The 19,196-nt window shown below is 45.9% G+C and overlaps 1 protein-coding gene across 1 annotated transcript in view; it reads left to right on the forward strand.

Moving 5' to 3' along the window:
- Window positions 1-19,196, forward strand: part of SPO11 (SPO11 initiator of meiotic double strand breaks) — an 898,758-nt gene that overhangs the window by 523,482 nt on the left and 356,080 nt on the right. The window contains exon 9 of the mRNA XM_085614575.1: window positions 16,148-16,257. Within this exon, the coding sequence (XP_085470701.1) occupies window positions 16,148-16,257 (110 nt within the window). The remainder of the gene's footprint in view (window positions 1-16,147; window positions 16,258-19,196) is intronic.

Below are 19,196 nucleotides of genomic sequence, written 5' to 3' on the forward strand. Positions count from 1 at the left end.
TCACATAGACCTTAGACAGTCTTGATTTGACTACAGATGGATGTGCCTTTTCGGGTTTTAAACTTAAATCAACATTTCTGCCCATTTTATCTCATGACAACATTGATACCTTCCACGACAGTGTCAGTAAGGCACTATGTACATTTAGACACAAGAAGAGACATCCTAACAGGACCACTAACAATCTCTCGTACAACCAGAGACTAGCACTTAAATCTCTTGCAGATGACACCAATATTGTCATCCATCCAGCGGACAAGGGTGGCAATGCAGTGATACTGGATAGAGAGAAGTACATTGATGAGGCACTGAGACAACTTTCAGATACCAAATACTACATGCCTATCTCTACTGAGATATACAACATCAGTATTACTACCATCTGGGAGAAACTCACAACTTGGCATGACAAGGGTATTCTAAAATGGGAAGAGTATTGTTATTTAAAAAATGACCATCCTATACTTCCTGTTCTCTATCTTTTGCCCAAATTACACAAGGATCCCATCAATCCACCTGGGCGTACTATAGTGTCTTCTAGGGGGAGTGTCTCGGAGCACGTTTCCAAATACGTTGACCACTTCCTTAGAGACTATGTTACCAGTCTGCCCAGCTATGTCAGAGATACTAGAGATTTTCTAAGCAAAATACAAGATTTACGGTGGGAAGAGGAGTTTTTGCTCATAACCTTAGATGTACAATCATTATACACCATCATTAATCATCAGCAGGGCCTGGATGCATGCAATCATTTTCTGAAAACTAGACAAATTCGCTTCAGGGAACATAGCAAGATGATACTGGACATGATTGAGTTTTGTCTCATTAACAACATCTTTCTTTTCAATGGTGTCCTGTACAGACAAACCACCGGTACAGCGATGGGTTCATGCTTCGCTCCCAGCTTTGTGAATTTTTTCATGGGACGCTGGAAGGGAGAGCTATTTGCTGACCTGGATGCGCTTTATTGATGATTTGTTCATCATATGGAAGGGCACTGAGCTCAAAGCAAAATAATTAATTGAGCAACTCAATGTTAACAACTATAATATTGTCCTTTCAGGCAACATCAGCAGCACCAGAGTATTTAGATGTCAGGCTTGACATCAAAGACAATTTAGTATGTTCCACCCTCTTTAGAAAATCTACTTCAGGGAACAGCATTCTACATGCCCTCCCTAGCCATCCTGAAACTCTAAAATGGAGTATCCCTTATGGAGAGCTGCTGAGGGCAAAAATAAATTGCAATACTGAGGCAGCCTATCAACTGGAAAGTGCACACATGTTAGATCGCTTTAGAGCCAGGGGGTATCCAAACTGGATATTACGTAGAGCTAAACAAAGAGCAGATGGGGTTAATAGAGCTTCCACCATCTCAGAGAAACCTCCTGAAGCTAGGGAAGACAGTGAGAACAATACCAGGATTATCATGACATACAACTCTGATTCCAGCAGTATACAAAAAATCCTGACTAAGAATTGGGAAATTCTCAGATGTGATACCACCATTGGAGACAGTATTCCCACGAGACCTAGCATCACTTATAGGAAGGGTAGGGACCAACTAGTACACAGCGATGTTACTATATATCCTAAAAGACAAGAACATGGTCTCAAAGGCTTTTTCCCTTGCGGCCATTGCAAGGCATGCAGAAATAGTACATTATGCAATAAGGCTAATTGCAATTCCTCACCTGCAGTTCCACCTTTGTCATCTATGTGATCGAATGTCCGTGCAAGCTCTGGTATATCGACAGTACCACTCTCATGGCCAAGAAACGTATACTAGAGCATTGCAGGGCAATCACACATATTGATGAAAAGTATCCGGTGGCCCGCCATTTTAGAGATAAGCATTACTCGAACCCAGCACTTCTGAAATTTTTCATTTTGGAACAGATCTTTAGCAACCCCAGGGGTGGTAATCGGGTTCTCAAACTCAGGCAGAAGGAGTCCAAATATATTGTGGACTTTCATAGCCTTTTATAGAATTTTAGTCTCATCCTATTTTTCCATATTCCATCTGTGCATCAGAAATGAAAACACTGCATTGTGTTTTTTTTATAAGTGTATTATGTTATCAGTTATTTATTGTTTTCTATCTTTTTACTTATTCACAGGAGGAAAGGAAGGGGCCCAGACACCGGCACTCACTGTTCACGGGCAACCTACCCTTTTCCCCTTATCTTCACTGAGAAAGGTTGACTGATGGGTACAGTATGATAAGGTACAGGGACTCATTATTGGAATTGCGGGCTCAGCTGTTGTGTACTTTGATTGCCTCATCTTTGAATCTATGGGCACTTGCCCTACAAATCGCCTTTTCAGGATTGACTGAGAGCAGCCCTTTACATATTTACATTCATAACTTGGAGGGCAGTTGCCCTTCAGTTGCATTTTACTTTGCATTGCGCTTCAGAAGATTGGTAACCTCCCTGCGCACTCGCGCATGCATTTCTAGATCTTTTGTGTTACTTTTATGCATACGAAAGGGCAGCTTTAGATTACAGGTATTTCCCTGCACCGTTTCGCATGTGTGATACACTAACGCATGCGAGGTGGACAATTCTACTGTACACGCAAATCTGGGCTGGGGCATCTGAAAGTCATTAGTTGATAGCAGTGACCAGTGTCTCTTGATTATTTGTCTGATCTTGTTGTCTGAGATATCGCAGGAATTGTTCTTCTACAACAGACTACCTGCATCAATCAGAAGTTTTGAGCATGAAATTGGCACAACGTGCTTACCCTAAGAGAATCATCACTAGAGCTCGTAAAAGGGCCCACAATACACCTAGGGAGGCCCTGCTTGAGAGGAACAAAAAGGAAGCAAGGGAGAGCCTGCCAGTAGTCCTGACGTTTGACCCTTTGTCTAACAAGATCAGACAAATAACAAGAGACACTGGTCACTGCTATCAACTAGTGACTTTCAGATGCCCCAGCCCAGATTTGCGTTTAAAAGGACGCAAAACCTGAAAGACAGACTGGTGCACACGAGACCTGTTCATGGTAAGAAGAATGTAAGCCTTCCCCCAGGACATCATCCCTGTGGTAGTTGCTCAGTGTGTGGACTGACGGAGAAAACAACTGAAATTACACTAGGTAGTGGGAGAACCTGGTTTCTCCGTCAGTTTACCAATTGCAATACATGCCATGTAATATACAGACTGACATGCCCATGTGGCTTACACTATATTGGTTTAACATCTAGAAAGGTCAAGGTACGCATACAGGAACATCTGAGCACGATCAGGGCCGGCAAGCTCACAACACGCTTGGTACAACATTATCGAGACCAGCAACATCACTTTAAATCTTTAAAATGGGTCATTTTGGAGAAAGTTTTTGGCGACATTGGCGAAATAGACAAAAGATTGGCTGTGAAGGAAGCTCGCTGGATCTACTCAGAGAAGGGGGATACTATTGGTCTTAATGACCAAATTGAGTGGAACAAAGTGAGCAGATAGGTGGTCATTTGTAATTCTAGTATAACATCATGCAAATATGACCCTACTACCTGCGCCAATCCCTGACTTTCTATGTGTGGCATATCAAGTGTAGCCTTACACATAAAAGGTCTAGCCTTATGATCCAATGCGATTAATTTGGGGACTATGATTTCCCCTATGTGGTCTCCTCTGGGCCCTAAGGATAAGTCTCTTTTGATTGTTGTGACCGCCTTTTGTAATCTATTATGGTGCCCCCGATCGCGTCCTCAAACCCGTGAGTGAGCTGTGTTTTGCAGTCTGGAGGATACTTTATTGAAAGAAACTTGATCTGACTACATTCTTTTGTACCCAACATACTGTTAAGATGGCTGCCCGTTTTTTCATTCTATGGTAGATATTGGTATTTATAAGGAATATGTCCTTAGCATATGAGTTTTCAGCCCGCTTAATGCGGGTGAGCTGGAAGGTCTAAATGCGCACCCTCAATGACCCTACTGTGTCTGGGAATTCTTTTTTCAACAGGGTCTACACTAATTGTAAATAGGACCTGATACAGTTCTAAGATGGCCGCCGCATTTCCTAAGACCACATAGACACGAGACTGGAAACCGTGGAGTCTCGCGAGATGGGGCTAGAGACGTTTTGAAAACAGACACAGGCGGGCTGTAACCCGTTCCAGTGCTGAGTTACCGCCTGGGTGTAAAGTTACAGGGTAAGCTGGGGGTATACGAGACGCTGAGGGAATGCTGCCCGCATTTCGATCGATGCGTGGATGTTGCGGTATGTAGAACCTGAGCTTATTGTAAGCATGGCACGAGTTGGAGGGACGTTTTTAAGCCAGCTCGGGGGCATAGGAATATCCAGTGACGAGTTGGGTCCCCCTGCAGGCACAGGATATAAATGGGTGAATCACCGTCAGTGTGCGTGGCCGAGTAGAGCTTTGAACCCGTTGGGTGAAGCATCCATGAGAGCTTTAGGAGCAATAAATGACAATATATCAAGGACCGTGCCTTGTTAGGTATATATGATCGATATACTTTTTTCACAGACGGAGGCACTAACAACGGTCGTGCTTTGCAGAGCAGGAAGGCGAAAATAAAGAGGTTAGAACGCCCCTGCGACTGGTTGGTGGCTGGTATGTGGGCCCATAGCTCCAACTAGGTAATGGATCTGAGCTCATAATCCTAACCATCTCTGGGATGCACTGTGAATATATCTCCCGTTGAACTAATCAAGCTGTGTGTTGTCTTTTTGTGTTTGTCAGTCCGTTTTAAAGGTGTGTGTCCAGAGAAGGTGATCCTTGACCCCTTCTTGCCCTGATGAATTTGCCACAAATTAACTGGCAATGAAACATGTTGGCCGTCATTACCAAGGTATGCAACATGCTGTGTTTTTAAACAGCGGGATAGACTCCTAACCAGAATAAATAAATATTTGAGAGTCTATTACCCCCCCTTTTTTTACTGTCCTTGTTCGCACAGTTTGTGTGTTTTTTTTTTTTGTTTTCACACTACACCGTCTTGTGTTATGTGTTTTTGCACTGGACACTGCACACATTTTTCTTGAGAGAGAGTTACCAATGATGAAATAGACGTGGGCAAGCTGGTGAGAACCAACCAGTAGCTCCTCTGGTGGTGCGCACGTGAGGTACTCTCTCTCTCTTTACACATTTTTTCACCTCTTCATCACTGAGGGTTTGTGTAGAGCTTATCAATCTGTGGACTGACTTCACACTTCTTTCATTCTTTCTTTACTGACTTACACAATTTTTAATTTTGTAGAATACTGGATGGGGTGATACCATATAATATAATGAGCGCTGGTGGTTTGTGATAAAGCACACTCCCTCCGCCCATTCCAGAACAAAAATAAATATTTGCTACAGTGTGCCAGTACTTTTGTGTTGAAACCATTGTATGTGCACCAATTTCACGTGAACAAGGCTTTGCAGTAAGCCGAAACGCTCAGTGAGATTAAAACACCTTTACGGAATCGGATTGTTGTGGAGTCCTTTGATTACTGAGAGCGCATTGATTGTGACTTTTGGAAATATTTACAGCCGGCGCGCTCCACCGGCGTATGCGCCACCTCCCTTGGGTCCCCCGCGGTTGGAGGGAGCACCGTTTTTGCGATATGTATATATATATATATATTTCTCTTCCAGGGGATCCTCATCAATAGTCATGAGCATTAGAATATTCCCGCCCATGTGCGGGATCCCGGAAACAGTATATTATATGTGCCCCACATATATATATCCATACATATATACCTATATGTATACACAAGCAATTGCAGCCCATAAACCCTAGAGCTGAGCCATGCTGTAAGGAATTTCCACTACACATAAGAAAAAAGCATTATAAACATGAGAAACAACATTATAACTTGTTTGGAAACTGTTTTAATGCTTAGAAAACAGCAGAAATTCTTAGAAAACACTGAAAGCATAGGAAGCTCCCAGGCTGCATTGCAAATACCCAGTCTAAAAAGACTGAAAAGCTAACTAATAGCTGCATAGCAAAAAACTGACACCGTGCCTTTAAGGCACACCTGACCCCCACCTCCCCATCATGCCTCGGGGGTGGCAGTTAGGCCAGTTGTTCTTTCCGGCTCCTTCTGGAAGGATCCTGGCAACAGAGCTCCACTTTTTTTCTGAGTTTGTCAGAAAAAATTGTCTATTTTTCAACTGTTTTTTCACTTACTTCGACGTTTTACATCCAAGTCAGTAAGAGGCTGTCTTTTGTAGGCAGTTTTGGGCATTTTTTTCCAACTTGAAATGCCTTCTCTTTTCGATCCTTGCCCTGCTTGTGGCAAGAAGAAGGCCAGGACTGACTCTCATAGGGTCTGTATCCTGTGTCTACCGGAGGATCATGGTTCCAAGACATGTACTCACTGCCAGAGCCTGTCCAAAAGAACTTTGAAGGACAGAGAGCACAACCATCCAGAGGACGATCTCCGGTGAGGAAGGGCTCCAAGAAGCCTAGAGATTCATCTAGGAGCAAGTCCTCTCGTCCTTCCGCCTCAGCGTCGGGCTCGGCGCTGAGGAAAGATGTTCCGGGAGGTCGTGTTTCCAAGAAGAGACTTTCGACAGCGGGCTCGCCGTCGAGAGCAGGTACGTCGTCGACGTCGAAGTCCAGACCGCCATCGTCAACTCGGCGACGATCGGCGTCGAGATCTAGAGCCTCTCCGCCGTCGTCAACCCGGCGACGATCGGCGTCGAGAGACACCACCCCTCCGCCGTCGTCAACCCGGCGACGATCGGCGTCGAGGAGCAGAGAACCTCCGCCGTCGTCAACCAGGGGACGATCTGCGTCGAGGAGCAGAGAACCTCCGCCGTCGCCAACCCAGCGGCGATCGGCGTCGAGGAGCAGGGAACCTCCGCCGTCGTCATCTCGACGACGATCGGCGTCGAGGAGCATGGACCCTCCGCCGTCGTCAACCAGGCGACGACCGGCGTCGAGGAGTGTCACCCCTCCGTCGTCGAGGGCACGATCCCCTCCGTCGTCGAGGCTCCATCAGCGTTCGACGTCGAAACAGCAGGATCCTCCGCCATCGTCATCCAGCCGGCGTTCGGCGTCGAGGTTGGCATCCGCGTCGATGTCGAGAGTGGCAGCATCTCCGCCGGCGTCCCCACGGCGTTCGGCGTCGAGGGAGAGAGGGCCTCCGTCGTCGGCTTCACATCGCCGTTCGACGTCGAGGCGGCATTCTTCGCCCACGGAACATGGCCGCCGGTCCGCATCGAGGCGTCGTTCGACGTTGAGAGAAGAGTCCCGGCGAGAAAGGAGACGACGTCGCGGATCGACGTCAAGACCACGCTCGACGTCGAGACAGGCCTCGGACAGGTCAGTGGTCCTGGTGACAGAGTCGGCGTCGCGCCATTCCTCCTCTCACTCAGGGGCATCTCCACGACCGGCAATTCCACGAGAGCCTGCCGACCAACCCCGTAGGTCTTCCCCTCAGGCTCAAGGGACCATTTCTCTGTCGCCCCGATGGCTGCTGCCAGCACACCATTGGCAGGACTCAGGGGCTACAAGGAGGCTGCGGGAATACGTCAGTCCAGTGCATGACTCTCCGCTGCAACGGCTGGTGGCGGCTGTGGACAGGGCTAGTCCCCCCAGGCCAGCACGTCAGAAGTCGCCGGACGACAGGCGACGCAGATCGCGCTACCCCAGACGGGAGGGGCGTTCATCTGGGTCACGGGCTCGTGTTCATCGCCGGAAGCGGAGGACTCCATCATCGTCCTCTTCCTCGTCCTCCAGGTCCTCCATCAGGGACTATTCACCCACGCTATCGGGCAGCCCAGTGTCCAGGGTCTCGCCCATAGACAACATCAACACCTACCAGGAGGTGTTGCAACGGGGAGCGCAGAAGCTGGGGATTGAGATGTCAGTCCCCCAAGTCACCACGTCGGTGATTTTTGAAACACTTCACCAGACGTCTGCCTCTCGTCCACTGTTGCCTTTGGTCCCAGGAATCATGGAACCAGTCATGGACACCTTTCTCACCCCGGCGACCGTCAAAGCGGTTCCGGCTCGTATCCTCAAAAAATACAAGCCAGCTACCTCTGACCCCGTCTTTGTGAAAATGGACCCGCCTGCGGACTCCGTCATAGTGGCAGCGGCAAGAAAGGGTCAGACGGCGTCGGCCTCCTCTTCCGTCCCTCCAGATAAGGAGAGCAGAACCCAGGACTCCTGGGGACGCAGGGCCTGCTCTTCCGCGGCGGCGTCCCTCAAAATCTCCAGCGCGGCGGCGCTTCTGGGCAGATACGATAGGGCTCTCTGGGACTCGATGGAGCGATTCAAGTCCAAGCTCCCCAAAGAGGACCAAAAGGACTTTGAGGAGATTGTTACTTAAGGGGCTCTGGTGGCTAATCAGTCGATTAGCACAGCGGCGGATGGTGCGCTGCTCTCAGCCCACTCTTACACACACGGCGTGTGCGCCAGGAGGTCGTCCTGGTTGCGGCTGACAGGGCTCAAGCCAGACGCACAGCAACGGATTTTAAACCTCCCGTTCTCTGGCAACTCCCTCTTCGGCACTCACACGGATGAGGAGATGGGGCGCATGAAAACTGAGCTAGACACCCTCAAAGCTGTGGGCTTGGAGAAGAAAAAGGAATTCAAGCGCCGTTTTCGACCCACCCAACGCAAGGGGCCTCAACAGAGGGTTCAAACCCCTCAGTGGTCTCAGAGTAAACCCCAAGGAAAATCGCAGTTTCGAGGCGGAAAGTCCGGCAGGGGCAGAGGTGGACACCAGCAACAGTCCTCCACTACCACAAGAGGAGGAAAGTCATGAGCTGTGGCTTCCTCTACGACCGTTGCCCACTCCAGTGGGAGGAAGTGCGTCACTACATCTAGCAGAGTGGGACAGCATCACAAAAGATCGCTGGGTGCTGAATATACTGCGAAATTGATATGCGCTACGTTTTCGAGCGCGGCCGAGAGACACCCCGCCAAAAAGGTCCCGTCCTCACCACTTAAGACTACTCCAAAAGGAGGTGAGGGCCCTTCTGCAAAAACAGGCCATAGAAAAAGTTCCTCCTTCGCAGGTCGGAAAAGGAGTGTACTCCCGGTACTTCCTTGTGCCCAAAAAAGATCAAGAGCACAAGTTTCGGCCGATTCTGGACCTTCGTCTCCTAAACAAAGTCATCGTCAAGGAGAAGTTCCGTATGTTGGCGCTTCACCAAATATGTCCACATCTGCAAGTCGGGGATTGGATGTGTTCGGTGGACCTCCAAGATGCGTACTTTCACATTGCAATCGCGAAACATCACCGCAGGTACCTGCGGTTTGTGGTTGGAAGCAAGCATTATCAGTACAAAGTCCTCCCATTCGGACTCAAGTCGGCTCCGAGAGTCTTCACCAAATGTATGGCAGTGGTGGCGGCCTGCCTACACAAGCAGGGTCTCTTCGTCTACCCGTACTTAGACGACTGGTTGCTGAAGGCTCCATCCCAGCAGCAGGTGAAGAAAGACTTCCAAATCTGTCTGAGACAGTTGCACGCTCTCGGCCTTCACGTCAACATGGCAAAGTCCGTGCAGCAGCCCACTCAGTCCATCCACTACCTTGGCTCCGTTCTGGACACAAGCGTGGGAAGAGCGTATCCTTCGGGGGAGAGACTGTCTTCAATGAAGAGGAAATGCAGGCTTATGCAGCAGATGCAGAGGCCGTCAGCCCGCCAGGTAGCATCTCTGCTGGGATCCATGGCGTCCTGCATTTTTCTCATTCCCAACGCCAGACTGCGAATGAGACCTTTGCAGCAAGCCCTGGAGGACCAATGGGATCAGTCCACAGGCCGTTGGGGGGATCGAATCTCTCTCTCCCAGATGGCGAAAGCTTCCCTAGCATGGTGGACTCGTCAGGACAATCTATTGGTGGGAGTCCCGTTTCACCACCCACTTCCGGTGGAATCGGTGGTGACAGATGCATCGCTGCAAGGTTGGGGGGCCCACATGGGGTGCCTCCAAATACAAGGTCGGTGGTCTGCAAAAGAACAGGGCTACCACATAAATATGCTAGAGCTTCGGGCAGTCCACCTTGCTCTAAAGGCGTTCCTCCCAGCAATCAATGCCGACTCAGTCCTGGTGCAGACCGACAACACCACGACCATGTTTTACCTGAACAAACAGGGCGGGACTCGGTCACGCCCCCTCTCCCTGGAGGCGCAGGCGATCTGGCACTGGCTGCTAGCCCGGAACCTCTCGGTAGTGGCAGTGCACCTTCCAGGGGAGTTGAATATCAAGGCAGACGCACTCAGCAGGCACTTCGAAGATCAGCCCGACTGGGTGCTGCACGACGACGTGGTGGCAGACCTGTTCCGTTGTTGGGGTCGTCCAGACATCGATCTGTTTGCAGACGACGAAAATTCAAAATGCCACGCCTTCGCGTCCAGATTCCACCGTCCAGGGACCAGGGGGAATGCTCTTTTGATGGACTGGTCCGGGACATTTGCCTACGCCTTTCCGCCCCTGCCTCTGATTCCGAAGGTGGTATCCAAGCTGCTCAGATCCGACATGAAGATGATCCTCATAGCTCCGGACTGGCCGCGCCAGTGGTGGTACCCGGACCTTCTCCATCTCTCAGTGCGTCCTCACAGGCGACTGCCTTGCAGGCCGGACCTGCTGTCCAAGATGGGCGGGAGGATTCTACATCCCAACCTTCCCTCACTGAACTTAACAGCATGGCTCCTGAGGTCCTGCAATACGGACATTTAGGTCTACCACCTGACTGCATGCATATTCTCAAAGAAGCGAAGCGACCCTCCACGAGAGCGTCTTATGCGTTTAAGTGGAAGAGGTTCTTCATTTGGTGTAGGGAGAATCACCTTGATCCTACAAAGGGGCAGGAGGACGTCATCCTTCCGTACCTCCTTCACTTAGCTAGATCAGGCTTGAAGTATGCATCCATCAGGGTCCATTTGTCTGCCATTACAGCTTACAGGAGGTCTCCCAGCCAACCTTCTTTTTTCCATATGCAGGTGGTCAAGGTCAGGGGTTGAAAAAAGTTTACCCCCCTGTTCGAAACCCTTCTCCTCCGTGGGAGTTGAACTTAGTGTTGTCCAAGTTGATGGGCCCACCTTTTGAGCCGATCCACAAAGCTTCTTTACAGCATCTGTCGTGGAAGGCCGCTACATCGGCACGCAGAGTAAGCGAAATCCAGGCGCTGTGTACTAAAGAGCCGTACACAGTTTTTCACCAGCACAAAGTGGTCTTGAGGGCACATCCATCTTTTCTCCCTAAGGTAGTGTTTGATTTTCATATTAATCAGTCCATTTCTCTGCCATCCTTCTTCCCGAATCCAGCGACCCCGGCTGAGCGGTCGCTCCACTCCTTAGACCTCAAGAGGGTACTTAAATTCTACCTGGCAAGTACCAGAGGCATTAGGAAGACGGATCAGCTGTTTGTCAACTATGGCGCCATGAGAACAGCCTTCCCAGCAGCTAAACGATCCATTTCCAGATGGATTGTCTCCTGCATTACCCTAGCCTACCAGCTGGCGAAAAGGCCCTTACCTTTGGCCCCTAAGGCTCATTCTACTAGGGGGAAAGCGGCCACAGTAGCTTTCTTGCATGACGTTCCAATGGCAGAGATCTGCAAGGCGGCCACTTGGAAATCGGTTCACACCTTTACCAGGCACTACTGCCTCGAATCCGATTCCAGGGCGGATGCCCAAGTAGGCCAAGCCTCCTTGAGGAACCTGTTTGGGTAGCTGGGTCTATCTAAGCATACTGTTCCCTCTCTGTTTTTCTTTCCTTTGCCCGCAGGGGGATGAGGTGAGGCTCGCTATTCTATTCTAATGCTTATGACTATTGATGAGGATCCCCTGGAAGAGAAGGATTAGTTACTTACCTGTAATCCTAGTTCTCTTCCAGGGGTATCCTCATCAAAGTCATAAGCAACACTCCCGCCTCCCCGGGCAAAGGTGTGATAGTTTTCAGAGGTTATTACTTCTTTGTGCCATGACTTTTCAGTCTCCGCAAAGAACAACTGACCTAACTGCCACCCCTGAGGCATGATGGGAAGGTGGGGGTCAGGTGTGCCTTAAAGGCACGGTGTCAGTTTTTTGCTATGCAGCTATTAGTTAGCTTTTCAGTCTTTTTAGACTGGGTATTTGCAATGCAGCCTGGGAGCTTCCTATGCTTTCAGTGTTTTCTAAGAATTTCTGCTGTTTTCTAAGCATTAAAACAGTTTCCAAACAAGTTATAATGTTGTTTCTCATGTTTATAATGCTTTTTTCTTATGTGTAGTGGAAATTCCTTACAGCATGGCTCAGCTCTAGGGTTTATGGGCTGCAATTGCTTGTGTATACATATAGGTATATATGTATGGATATATATATGTGGGGCACATATAATATACTGTTTCCGGGATCCCGCACATGGGCGGGAATATTCTAATGCTTATGACTTTGATGAGGATACCCCTGGAAGAGAACTAGGATTACAGGTAAGTAACTAATCCATATATGAAAGAAAAGGTTGCCCCCAGGCGAAGTGCACACGTAGCAGGGAAATCCTTTAAAAAGCGCTTTATTCGATTTCATACACTTTAGCAGTAGTCTGGTGCCGACGCGTTTCGGGCTTTGCGCCCTTTGTCAAATGCATGCTGGGATGAAACGGCTTCTGCAACAAACACCCCCTCTTTTATGTCCATCACACTCAGGTAAATTAGCCGCATGAGTTATGGGCTATGTAGTCAAGTGATGCCCTTGTGGACTGCCGCCATTCTCTCAGCACAACGTTGTTACCCTGCTGATGAAACAAAACAAAGTCACTTTACTTGACACAGGAACCCGCTGCTCCGCCAAGTGCCTGCCCAAATAAGCAAGCCGCGGATCCGCTTTACTTCTTGCGGTGGTGCATCCTCACGGCCGGGCCGGCCGTATTACACGAAAGAAAAGGTTGCCCCCAGGCGAAGTGCACACGCAGCAGGGAAATCCTTTAAAAAGCGCTTTATTCGATTTCATACACTTTAGCAGTAGTCTGGTGCCGACGCGTTTCGGGCTTTGCGCCCTTTGTCAAAGGCATGCTGGGATGAAACGGCTTCTGCAACAAACACCCCCTCTTTTATGTCCATCACACTCAGGTAAATTAGCCGCATGAGTTATATATATATTTGACTACTTGTTTGTTTATTTAAAGGTTACAATATTTTAATTTGTGATATTTTTGTTATTGATATTAGTGAAAACCTATATTTTTTTTGTTGATAATTGGATTTTCTTAGTTAAGTATAGGAAGATGATTTTTTTTAGAACGATATTTATTTTAGGATATTTTTGTGAATCGATATTGTGTGCATCTATATTGTGTCATTGATCCACTCCTTTAACCAAACACGTTCTCCCATTTGTTGTCCGAAGCAATTCAGTGGTTTTCCACGGTATCAGGCTTTAAAATAAATGCAGAGAAACCAGGGCTACTGAGTCTCACACTCATCCCAGAAGATGGAAATTAACTAGTTGACTTACCTTGCCCTTACAGTTGGCCTCAGTGCTTCTAAAAGTCTTGGGCCCGATTCACAGAACTAACTTAAGACAAAATCCTAAACTTACTGCTTTTGGTAGTCACAGATGGCATTTAGTAGTAGTAAAGTTAGGATTTTGTCTTAAGTCTGTTTTAAGTCTGTCTTAAGTCTGTCCTAAGTTTGTCTTAAGTTTGTCTAAGTCTGTCTTAAGTTTGTCTTAAGTCTGTCTTAAGTCTGTCCTAAGTCTATCTTAAGTCTGTTTAAGTCTGTCTTAAGTCTGTCTTAAGTCTGTCCTAAGTCTGTCCTAAGTCTGTCCTACTACTTTTGGTATGCACAGAAGGCATTTAGAAGTAGTAAAGTTAGGATTTTGTCTTAAGTTTGACTTAAGTTTGACTTAAGAAAGACAGATTTAAGACAGACTTAAGACAGACTAAGGACAGACTTAAGACAGACTTAAGACGAAATCCTAACTTTACTACTACTAAATGCCTTCTGTGAATACCAAAAGTAGTAAGTTTAGGATTTTGTCTTAAGTTAGTTCTGTGAATCGGGCCCTTAGCCAAGGAGGGCTGCAATACTTTCAGCTTAGGTATTAGCTAAAGGATCCGTTAATTAAAGTTGGTGCAATCAGGAATGTAGAAATTTGAGGATGTTTATGTTCAACATTGTGGACGTTAGGTGTCGGATAACATTACCTTCCAAGGAACTAACAAGTTCAGAAAAAACAGAAGGCGCTGTATAAATAGTTGGGAGCCAGATTTGAGTAGGGTCATATTCCCCCTGGAATGGAACAACGTGCACAATAGGAATTTTCTCAGCTGTGTATGTGTGCAATAAAGTTATTTTTTAACAGCCTACACAGTTGGTATTGCACGTAAACCAGAATTAAATTGACAATGTTGGAGACAATGCTGGGAAAGGGTGACTGGCTTCTCCTTTGGTAAGGGTGTCAGAAAATCAAACTCTTCTGTCGACAGCTGAGGCACCTGATTTCAGAAATGTTAGGAATGGAGATTTGAGAAGACCCTTGCAGAAATTTATTTGAGGGGGCGAGACGGGTGATACAAACCTCTTCATGAGTATTGAGAGAAGGAATGTTGTGTACAAAAGTGCTAGGGACTGCCAAACGTGAGATGGCCAGTTTCTATGGGAAATATCACACCCCCTTTGATAGGATATGGTACATGAAAATATAGAACATGTTGCCAATGGAGCAAACGCTGGGTGCTTTGAGGAGTAATTCAAGAAGCAACACCACATCTGGGTCCTTTCCTTGCGAATATAGGCAACAGTGAACTTTGGTGCCCAATTCCTATAAGGACACTTTAGATGTGTGTTTAAATAACTTGTGCAGATGTTAAACTGTTGAATTTTCAAGCCCCATGGCAACATGTTGAATTTAGGGCCTGAATGAGAAGGATCCATGTATTTGATGCTAATCGAGATCTACTCTAATATCTGAATTTGATATGGGTGGGTGAGTTAGTGAGTTATTGAATATTGAAATAAGATGCAAAAGCTACTGATGTTGTATGAAAAGAAATGCATATAAAGTTTAAGGTCTCTAAAATCTATAATCTAAAATAAAACAAAAACATTTTTTTGCTTCAGCATTCCTACCACCATCCAAAGAGTGGCCTGAATGACGCCTTATACGAAGGGGAGTGACTGGCTATTTGACTGTGGAATAAAAGTAGCGATTCAATTGATTTATTGGGAAATAAAATATTGCAGCAAATCTCTAGATAAGGAGTTCACAGCCACTGGTGGAGTAAAGGGTAGACGTCAACCTAGTTTTGAGGAAAGTGGTAAGAGGGGACTCCGGGGTGTGAAGTAGTGCTTTGAAAGGCAACTCTCAGGGATGTATGATGCTACAACGCATACTTTTACAACGCATGCACTTAAAACGCAATTTTTACATCGCAACATCCACTACAACGCATTCCATTACATCGCATGACACTACAACGCATTTTAAAAAACTACCTTTACAACGCATTCCATTACATCGCATACTACCTTTACAACGCATACCATTACAACGCATACTGTTACATTGCATTTAAGGTAAGTATTGGATATTATAGGGGTAAAAAATACTATTCTAACTCCAGGGGGTGCAACAGTAGGGTAAGTGTTGGATAGTGTAGGGGTTAAAAATTACTATTCTAACTCCAATGGTATGCATTGTAATGGTATGCGTTGTAATGCCTGCGTTGTAGTGACATGCGATGTAGTGTCATGCGTTGTAATGGTATGCGTTGTAATGGTATGCGTTGTAGTGTCATGCGTTGTAAAGGATGTTCCGTTGTAATGCCTGCGTTGTAAGTGTAGTGCGGTGTAATAGTTGCGTTGTAAAGGTTGTTTCCCGACTCTCAGCCTCCCCACCCTTTCAAATATTTCAATATGTAAGCAACATCTGGAGCAACATTGTGTATGATCTCATCTGAACGGCTGTGAAACCATCCACGGATTTTGAGTTATTAGAGGTTCTGAAAATAAAAAAACCTAGGGCCAAGATATTAAAAGTCTGATATTGCACTGTCTGCTGCTGTTATGTGAGCAGTAGCAAAAATGTGAAACTCTTGGTGATGCTCAACTTCACCAGTGGTTTCAATTGACCATAATACGGACTTTCATACCTATTGTATACCAAAATTCAGGTGTATAAAAGCCAATATCTTAATAAATGCATTGACTGAGATTATTATTGCACAATGCCTTAACTTGAAAGATATGACTTCTAATGCAAAGTTTATACTAATCGTAGAGAAAGATGCTACCTTCCAACGTCTTCTAGATGATGAATTCTGCAAAAAATTATCCCCATGCATAATCATAACGGTAGGTGTCTAAAGGTATTTTTCGTAACACTTTAGTCTTGCCCCATGAAATACCTTTTAGAGTAATGTAGCCAAAAGAATGTATGCATTTGTAGACAGTAAAAAATCACATGCTTTCATAGGTTTGAAAGATTAAGGTCTTTAGAGCACTGTGTGCACATTGAATTCATTTAATATTGCAAACTGATCCTTAGGATGAATGGAAGATGTGATAAACATACAGGGGCATATGTATGAAATGGCTGTTTTGCGAGTCCTTAATAGAGATTTTTTGAGAAACTCTATTATGGACTCGCAAAATGCTATGTATGTAGGACTCGCAATAATATTTGCGATTCCTACATATTCCTTATTCGCAATTAAGGAATACCTTCCCATTCATTCCTATGGGCCTAGAGGCTCATAGGAATGAATGGGAAGACACTTGCAATTTGCAGGTACCCATTAGGTACTCGCAAATTGCGAATACAATTTCAAGGGTGCAAGGGACACTCTGTAGCACCCCTGAAATATGTACATGTGCACATGTGGAGCACATACATGCCCTAAGGGCATGTATGTGCACCACATGGCACTTTGAAAAATTCAAAAAAGTGAATTTTTCAAGAAATCGCAATTTGCGATTCTTTAAATGCATTTGCAAAATAGGGAATCGCAAATTTTGCGATTCCCTATTTTGCGAAGGCCTTTTGGGATGATACATCCGAAAAGGCTTTTTCCCGTTCGCAAACGGGCCGATTCTGAGAATTGGCCCGTTTGTGAACGCGAAAAGGGCTTGATACATATGCCCATAAATCTATGAGGTCACTTTCCTGTGAGAGAATGCAAGTTGAGCTAATATTTTATATAGGAACGCCTGGTGGTCGACAATTTTTTGGTATTACAAAGATTTCTTTCAATTTACTCACCTTACATTTCAAAAGCTGTCACATTCCCTCACAAGACTGTGATACTAGTGTGTCATTCAGAGTTTGGTGGAACGGGAGCACTGCCATGAGTTGGCCATTCTTCTGCTGGGCTAAACTTGAACATTCCCCTCTATATTTAGAGTCGCAGGAAACACTGGCCAGAGTTTGAGCTGGTTCCACTGATGTAAACCTGTGATCTGAGTGCTTCAGGCATATTTAGAGGGAGGAGGAGGCACCATTTCTTGTATCCCCACAAAGAACTGCTGTGAGATGCTTAGCAAGCCTGGATAGACAAATGCATACTAGCCCCGTATACAGGAAGAAAACACCCTGCACGTCATGGTAATTGTTTTTTCTTTTCAAGAAACAGCTTAACCCCTTCAGTGCCCATGACGAGCTGGACTCGTCATGGGCTGCGGTGGCGCTGTGCCCATGACGAGTCCAGCTCGTCATGAACTCCGCCCGCTAATGGAAGGCGCGGCACTGGGCGGGGAAAGGGGCGGGCATGCAAGGGGTTAAAGCTGCTTCTCTGGCGACTTCATTGAAGGCACATGGTCCCTACCTGAATGACAGGGATCTCTAAATTCAGCACGCATATTTCTCCCGGGGGGAGTGGAGGCCATGACCTCTGCTGAATTGGTAGGCTGATAGCCAAGGATCTGAAGGACCCATCTGGTGTTAGTTACCACAGTTTGGTATTAGTCTGCGTGCGTACCTAATCAGAGTGTGTAATAGGATATTCTGCGTTGTAGGCTCTCCAGTGATAGCCATAAGTGTTAGAATAATTACCCACTGTTAGGGTGGACCCTTGCACACTTCTCATCCAATATATCAGACTGTGACAGGATAAAGAGCCTGGCGTGACTAAAATTCACAAAATCATCCTCAAAAAGCCTATTCATTCTAAATGTTCTGAATTTGAAAATTGATTCATGAATAAATTAATAATTCTCCTCTTTAAGCTACATTGCAGCACCTATCACAACCTGTGCTCTAACATATCTTAATTAAGATGAACATAGCATGCTGATAGGCTTACATTCTAAGAGTTAAAAAGCACCTTTGATTTTTAAGACTCCAGGGACTTCCAAATACCATAATGACTTTTACTGGTAGTTGCTTGACAATGTGGTTTCTTTTTTCTGGATCATGTTTGTGGGATACTGTAATACTCTTAATTTCGCTTAACATATTTGTCCCTTTACAAGTTGTGTGATTTGATTTGGCAATTTTCGGGGATTTTTCCCATCATAAGGTCTTCACTATTCATGAAGTACCAATCCTGTGGAAGAAAGAAGGCTGCTACTAATCTTCTGGCTCTGTAAAGAAATGTGATTTTTCTATTAAAAAATGTCCAAAAGGATACTTAAAGACAGGGAAAGTATCAGGCTTCATGGCAAGATAGAAGACCTCAAGTCGAAGGAGACATAAAAGACTGACAAGACCTCCAGGAAACACTGAGTCTCCATTGTTACAGTGCCTGTTTCCCCAAAGGACTCCCACAGAGATAGATCCAGGAAGAGGAGATTAAGGAGGGTAGAAAAGCAAAAATATCACCACCGCCTTTGCATCAATGTTGATCTCAGTTACCATTGAACACTTCGAAGTTGGCAAAAGTATCAACATGGACTTGCTGAAACAGACACCTCCAGAAAGAGCATTTGGGCAGTTCTGTTACAAGAACAAAAATATGATGGACAAGAACATCCTATTTATTTTCGTGTTTTGGCGGAATGTAAAAAGAACTATTCAATACTTGATTGAAAACTCTTCACCCTGTAGATGTTTTGTATGGAATGTAGACATCTGTTTGTGACCCCTCAGAACCAAGGAGACGATCAATAGAAACCACACGAGCAAAAGGTTCACCAAGTAACCAACTAGTCATCAAAAAACAGAAGGAGCACATGCAAAGACAATCCAAAAGGTTTGTTGTAGAACAAAATAAACTAATTAATTAATAATTGATCAATAAAAATATTTTAGGAACCTAAACATACATCAATAAAAATGCTTTACGATCATACACATA

Source organism: Triturus cristatus, chromosome 7, assembly GCF_964204655.1.
Source record: "Triturus cristatus chromosome 7, aTriCri1.1, whole genome shotgun sequence".
Lineage (NCBI taxonomy): Eukaryota > Metazoa > Chordata > Amphibia > Caudata > Salamandridae > Triturus > Triturus cristatus.